This window comes from Alosa pseudoharengus, unplaced genomic scaffold, assembly GCF_046254945.1.
Source record: "Alosa pseudoharengus isolate Yale_2024_CS ecotype anadromous, Long Island Sound unplaced genomic scaffold, YU_APseudo_1.1 YU_APseudo_1.1_scf_19, whole genome shotgun sequence".
NCBI lineage: Eukaryota > Metazoa > Chordata > Actinopteri > Clupeiformes > Clupeidae > Alosa > Alosa pseudoharengus.
Window position 1 is genome coordinate 31062278 of NW_027468657.1, and position 7543 is coordinate 31069820.

The 7543-nt window shown below is 41.8% G+C and overlaps 1 protein-coding gene across 1 annotated transcript in view; it reads right to left on the bottom strand.

Annotated features, from left to right (window-relative positions):
* thoc2 (THO complex 2) overlaps positions 1–7463 on the bottom strand; it is a 58826-nt gene extending 51363 nt beyond the window's left edge. Inside the window, exons 1-6 of the mRNA XM_076292349.1 lie at positions 7379–7463; positions 5279–5328; positions 4635–4726; positions 3593–3644; positions 3013–3083; positions 1817–1938 (exon numbers count right to left, since the gene is read on the bottom strand). Of these exons, the coding sequence (XP_076148464.1) occupies positions 1817–1938; positions 3013–3083; positions 3593–3644; positions 4635–4726; positions 5279–5328; positions 7379–7443 (452 nt within the window). The 5' untranslated portion in view covers positions 7444–7463. The remainder of the gene's footprint in view (positions 1–1816; positions 1939–3012; positions 3084–3592; positions 3645–4634; positions 4727–5278; positions 5329–7378) is intronic.
* Positions 7464–7543: the final 80 nt, after the last annotated feature.

The following is a 7543-nucleotide window of genomic DNA, read 5'->3' on the forward strand; positions in this document are numbered from 1 at the left end:
ACCCCTTCTGGATGTGGGCATGTGCCTTAAATCAGTTTTGGAACAGCATTCTAGTCTTCAGACTAGTATGCACAGACACACACAGACACACACACAGGCAGTGCACACGTTTGTACAGACTGGCACACTCTAGACATACTGCAAAGCAGTGTGTAATATCATGATGACGAAAGAATACTTGTGTAATGCAAATACAGATGTACATTTGGGTGTCATCAAACAAAAACCTTCAATGTTGCAGAGTTGTCTTAGTGAGGTAGCGCACACAAGTTAAGTGACCTTGTAGAGAATATGAGGATGCGTGTGGCTTTAAAGCATATATTTTGCTAAAAAAATTGGAACATTTTGTGAAATGTACTTGAGCAAAACTAGGAGTTTCGACAATCATTAAGCAACCAAGGGGGAGCATATAAGACTGTGTGTATCTAATTTCTTTTGCATCCCTTCCAACACCACAGAATGACATTAAGTCCAGTGTCACTGAAGCGCTTGAATTTATGCAGCTAGTAGCACAGCCAGTAAAAGACTCCTAACAGATGGCCAAAGAACTTCACATTTAACTTGGTCTTCTCTTTGAGAACACTACAAAGTGCTGACATGAATACATGAAAACACAGCCAAAATAAATAGCGATGCTGAAACCATGCTTCAACTGACACGTACGTTGCCACCGCAGCAACCCATGCAGATAGGTTTATGATGTCTGGACACACAAATCCAATCTGATCACTTGTAACAGTATGGACTGTCCGTCTCTATAGAAATACCAGTTTCCAGTGCTCTACAATTTAAGCAAAAATAATAAATTAGACAAGTCTCCTGGTAAAAGTGGCTTCAACTTGATAAATAGCCCCCCCCCTCCCTCCCTGGGCTCTAGTCTAATATCTGTGATTTCTCCATCATATTGATTCATAATCAAGCAGGACAAAAATGAAACTAATAACAAATTGAGGGGAAGTGACAAAATAATGTCTGAAGCAACATGGAACAGTTAAGGCGAACAGCACGAGGAACGAACAGGAAGGGTGTGGTTTGGTGTGTGTGTGTGTGTGTGTGTGTATATGTATATATATGGGTTGGGCTGCAGTAAGCATAGAGGAGCCTTGCAGCACTGCCGAGTGGCTCTCCAATCTTGATAAGAACTCTTAGGGCCTATCTGTGCACACAATAGCAGCGAAATTAATCATTGTCGAGGGGCGACAGCCAGGAGGCCTGCTTTTAATTTACAGTACAATGAGGTGGGGAGCAAATTATGGAGTCCAACAAGCAGTTTACCCCGGCTCCCTCGGAGGACTGTGGCAACAGCAGCCGATTCTTTCTGAAGACAGAACAGTCAGAGGGGCTACAGTATGTAAATTGTGTTTGCCGAATGAGTTGGACTGAGGACACTTTCCAAGTAGGAGTGGATGAAACAGAGTCTAGCTTCTCCTTGCTTATTCTTTATTTATTTGCTCCCTCCATCTACCATCTGGATTTCCCAGGATGGAGGGTCAACAACTCCTGTTAAAGCAACGCAAGTGAAACAACAGAAGTAATCAGACCGTCAAGCTCTACTGATCTTCAATAGGTACCTGCTGACAACACATATATACAGCCTTCACCTGAGGCTGTTAAAGATTGGGAAATCAATATTTATAAACAGGCATTGTTGCAGGCACTCGCCCCATTGAAAGGCCACGGCATATGTTCAAGAAAGTGAAAGCAACTCCCAAGGAAGTGGTTCTGCATCGTGCTCTGAACTCAAGAGATTGTGGTTAGTGCTGCCAAGTAACCGATACACATCACACATTGACACAACAGTGCAAATGAGACTCACAATAGCTTGGTCTTGATTTTGACAATCTTCTGGTTGAACTGCTGGGCCTGTTTGATGAGGCCAAGGCACTCCAGTGTCTCAGGATCCAGCCGCTCTTTAAGGATTGCGTCAGGCACACAAAACTGAGGGAGAGATAGAAAGAGAAAGATGGAAAACATGAATAACGTCCCCGTCCAGAGAGAGACCTAATGCTTGATTGCACTCCGAGAAGCAATCCAAATAAATTCAATTGATATTGGTAAACTCAGAGCCATTGCTTGTCCCTCGGACTGGGAGAGCTGGGGGCAAACGACTCAATTGCTTATCAGTGGGTGCGCGGCCGGCCCTGACAGCACAAAACTGCTGAGTTCCACACATATCCATAAACCTTACAAATGCCCACCGCACACCAGTGTCTCAATTCAGCTCGGCACTTAAAAATAGCACTCATTTACATATGCGGCTCAAAGAAAGACATGGATTCTCATTCCAATTTTCCCCACAGGAGAATGAGGCACTCTAAGGAAGTAAGAAAATATATCTTTAAAAAAAAAAAAGGGGGGGGGGGGGGGGTTACAATTTGCCACTGCCAACTGCATTGGCTTGTCTGGAGAAGAGCAGGCAAAATCCACCACTTTGCTTAAGAAACACTTTGTTAAAAGCCCTCTCTTCCAGAATGTGTGACTTCTTTAGCAGATCTATTTGCTAGGCTAATTGTGGCCCAGTGTATGGCCATGCCCAGAGGGCCTGTGGACTCTAATAGGGTGCAGGGGCAGGTGGGGTTGCTTCTGACTCAGAGTTTCACCACTGGACAGAATTAACATCATTCAATACCCTAATGCAGCTGATCCTCACAGTCCAGCGAACTGTCAAATATCGCTACGAAAATTATTTACCTAAAAAAAACCCAAGGGCAGAAAAAAAAAAACAGAAATCTGGCTCTGCAAATAGTGACGCGATAAGGTATTAAATCTGTGAAACGCTGCCTATCAGCGGCCAAATGGGGAGAGGGAGGGGGGTCGTTGGTTATCCTGCAGGATCATGCTGCCACACTGTGGTGGGGAGAAGATGGTGCTCTTGCAGCAAATTGTTTTTCTCCCTACATCCCTCTTTCTCTCTCTCTCTCTCTCTTTTACTTTTCCTGTCCTCTGATTTCCCCCTCTCTCCTTTGCTCTGCTGCAGTGCTCAGACATGGTCCAGTGGAGAAGCCTACTCACCAGACAGGCGCCCACCAGCGAGGTGAAATTTTCTCGCTTGTGCTTCTCCTCCGTGCAGCTCGTCTCAATGTCTGCAAAAATTATACAGAAGGGATCAACAGGGCAGTGACCCCAGAACACAATACAATTACGCTCAGACAATCACATGCTTATTGCAATATTACAGATCTTTGATAGCATGAAATTTGGGGAAAGGGATCTTATGTTACATTATAATGTATTATAAACTACATTTTAATTTCCTCATTTTTCATCTACGAACATATAAAAAATAACAAGGCGTCTTTGTTGGTTATCTGACTATAAACCTGTGGTGATAGGCTGGTCGTAATGGTGTGTGTTCAGAGCTTTAGTAACTGCCAGATAGTCTACTGAAGTCTTAATGTAGGATGAAATGCATTCCGATTGTGATACATATGTTTAGAATATTTAGCTACTGTGGGTAAGAATGTATGTGTGGAGGGGTGTCAATGGTAATATTCCCCAGGAATTGAACACATGACCTTGATAATGCCAGAAGAATTCTCCAGCATTGTCAATACACACAAGCAGTTTACTATTATTAGCGGAGCACACCCACCTAATACACCGAAGACATCTGCTAAAATGGAGGCCATATCATCTCGCAATTCCTGCACAAGAGAGGAGAGAGGGAGAAACAGAACAATTATTAAAAGTCAGCGTGAAGTGCTCAACACGTTTCAATTCCAAGTTCATTTACATCTAGAAGAAAGAGAAAGAAAGAAAGAAAGAAAGAAAGAGAGAGAGAGAGAGCATGCACGTTCTGGCTGAGAGACTCTTTGTATACATCACACTCAGACAAAAAGAGGGAATGAAAGAACCACCTCTGCCACAGCAGCCTGAGAAGAAGGGCATAAAATAGGAAGAGCATGAATGAGGGGGCCATCCATCAGCCCTGGACTTCAGCTCTGCTAAGGACCCTAGTTTCATCATCCCTGGATTAGGTGTCACAACAACAAGGGGAACAATCTAAAGAATACCTCTGGGTTCACTCGCTCTGCAGATCAAAGAAGATCACTACAGAGGAGACCAAATTAGGGCTCCTCGTTTGAGAAGTTCAAAATGAATTATCCTGGTGCACTCTTGCCAACCCTAAATTGACAGCAAAAGCACTCCAATTTAGCTTTATTCTTCATGGACCAAAGCACTGACATAGATGTTGCCATCACTTTGCTGAAATGTGTAATGCAATTTCAAAAAGCGATAGGACATTATTCAAGTGCGACTGCCAATACTAGGATTAGCCTTTAATGTTCTAACAAGAGACCCATTTTAACACAAGAGGACAACTTTATAGAAACAAAAAGAACACTTTGCTCCATACAAATAGCATTCCTCTTGCAAAGAGCGCACACTCTGGCATTTATTGATGTTAATTTGGTTAAGATTGGCCATTGTTAGAGTTGTGAGTTTGCAAGCTTGATGGCTTAACACTGCCAGACTAATTCAATGCATATGGGATTTTGTCTGGTGTTAGTCTCTGTATGCATCTGGCCCTAACCACACCATGACCAGTGTCATAGGAAGCTCCGACGAAGATTTCAGTGAATGCAGAGTGAGCGCACATGACAACAGGGCTTGGCTGGGACCTTGACACGTACCATGACATCCCCAAGAATACTGGCGGCCACGTCGACCTTGAGCGTGCCCTGGACAACGTGCAAGGAGAGCTCGTACAAAGCTGTCTGGAGCTCTACAGAAGAGATAGGACAAGTAGTGATCATGATCAGGGGGATCACGGTCCGGAGAAGATCAGAGAAAGAACATAAACACTAATGTTACTTGGTTGAACGTTTAAAGAATACATATATTAAAATGGTATCTTTACAACAACAACAACACGTTACATTTATATGGCGCTATTTTTAAGTACACTGAGTAGATGTCATTAAACTGAATATTCAGTGTCGGTCATAATACTTAATGGTTCAGCCTGTAGACAAGCCTTTAAGACTCAACAAGGTTATAATGAAGATGAAAACCACCCCTAGAAGAAATTTGAATCTAAGATCATAAGGACATGATTGATAGTGTGTTACACTACATAACTGCATCTTGTTATTGGATTCGAGGAATTCAGAGCCCAATAACAAATTTACACTACGACAGGCAGAGACAGTTACGATCAGGGTGGACAAGAAACTAAACATAAAAAAGCTACGTTTGGCTTTACGTGCACATGCATCAGTGATGCAGCATCGCCTTCCATATCACTATTTTTGCGTGTGAGAAAACGTCAACAAACCTTTATCGTCATCTTCTGGCTTTCCAGCCAGGTCTTGACACAGCTGCAAACTAAGAGAGAGAACGAAAGACAATGTGACAATGTCAGCAGATGCTTTTAACCAATATATAACTGTCAACGGATTGTCTATCCTTATTTCTTTCAACAATGTCATTAGTACACTTTCTAGGGTAAGCAACATCCAAGCCACTCAAACAACCAACATCAGTCATATTAACTTTAGAAAATGAGGCAGCAGGTTAAATTATTTGGAAGCACAAAGATATTATTTTGTGATTGGATTTCATAAGATGTGACCATTGAAACAAATCCAAACATTATTGTTATGATTGGCTTCAATTACAGTCACCACATCAACTTCCCTTGGTAGAGATGATCCACACACAGCAGCAGTTAACAAGTTTTCGTGCATGTTGCAGCACTTTGGACTTCCAAACATCATTCCTCTGTGCATTTGGTGCATTTAATGTAAACCGCCAAACTATATAATCTCCTGACTCAATTTCAGTTGCCTAATTGTTGGTTCAACTCATAGGTGAAAAAAGGATTTCATTCTTCAAGTTTTCTCTTGTTAGCGTTATATAATAACACTATCGGTTCAAATATAAATATGAGTATATTTTACGCTCCATCCTAAAACCTAACGTTCGTTTGTGAACAAGCAATGTACAGCATGTGAACTTTCTGCCAGTTGCCACACACATCTAGTGAGCTTTTAGGTGATACTTGTTCGGCAGCAACCATGACGCGTTTCATAACCTTACAACAATGTCTGAATCAATCGAACTTCATTATGAATGTATTTTTAAACATCACTAGGTTTGAGTTTATTATTTGGCATGGCTTGTAAAGCATATTTTGTCAAAATTGCAATTTACCGCCAAATAAGATGACAGTAACAGAGGGCACGGGCCTACAGTTTCAAGGAACTCAGCTAATGTTATCGTAACCAGTTATCGATAGTGTTTCAACGTTAGTCTTGCTTGATTACTTCCATGCTAAAATGATGATAAATATTACAACGTCCAATTTATTAGTGCTACCCAAGTAACACAACAACCCTATCAATTAACGATTTTGCAAGAAATTATGACCATTAAAACACTTTACGTTAGCATAGCTGGTATGCATGACGTACTGCTAGCAAACTGGTGTGATAAGCTAAGGTTGCATTTCCTAACCTTACTTTAAGCCTACATACTCTCAACATTTTGGGTGTTAAATTTGATTAGTTAGACTAAGATTATGACCCCCACATTGAAAGGGCCTGCTTGTAAACTTTGTACATTTATTTAAAGCAGCAACAGTTAACGTGGGGTAACGTTAATCCCTACCAGGGTGCCAGATCACGCAATGTTGGCTAGATAGCTAGCTAACGTTGAGTTATTGTTAACACTAGCCATCTCCTGGCTAATAATCAAGAGAAGACCCCAGCATCCAACTGAAAGGCTAATTTCACATCTGCCAACTTTAAAGCAGATTCCGCATCTAGATTAATCGTATACATAAAGTCATAGTAAGTTTTGGGGTCGATTTTCAACTCGAAAATATTAACATCACATCAGTGGTCACACATACATAACGTTACGTAGGATAACTAGCAAACTGATCACGATGTGTTCCTGCAGTATTTGCCAAAGTAACGTTAGTTTAGCTTCCAACAGCTAGCAAGGTTAGCTAAATCGCAATGTTTTCCCCTCGTTACCTACTCAGCTCACAAGCTAACCCGCTAGCTTCATAACTTAGCCGAACAGGTTGTGACTAAACTAGCTCATCTACCCTTACACTAACAACTGTCTAACTTCACAACTCAAATGTGGAAGGGATGCGTTACTTCTGCGATGTGTGCTATGTCTATATGTAGTGCGATCGTGTAAGTGCTTACAAATCACATTATTTTATACCTAGTGTCGCTAACATTAGCCTCATATTTAGCTTCGTAGCCACAAGGAAGAGCTAAGACTGAGATCACAATGAGGAAAGTACAGTTAACTTCCAGGCAGTCGGCAAAAGCTCAACGAAACACCAAGCCTGGTTTAAAAACAAATGCTTCAACGACTTGCATGCATGTTCTTTCATGGTACAAAGGTAATTACTCACAACTCATTTTTTCCCGATTTTTCCCAATTTTTGATCCAATCAGTAGGGAGGATCAACGTCGCCATCTTCCCCTACTAAGGCGCACTTCGCCCGGATGTTTAGCACAGTGCATCGGGTCCGGGTCAAGGAGACGTCAATCGAAGACAGTGCATTATGGGAGCGAGA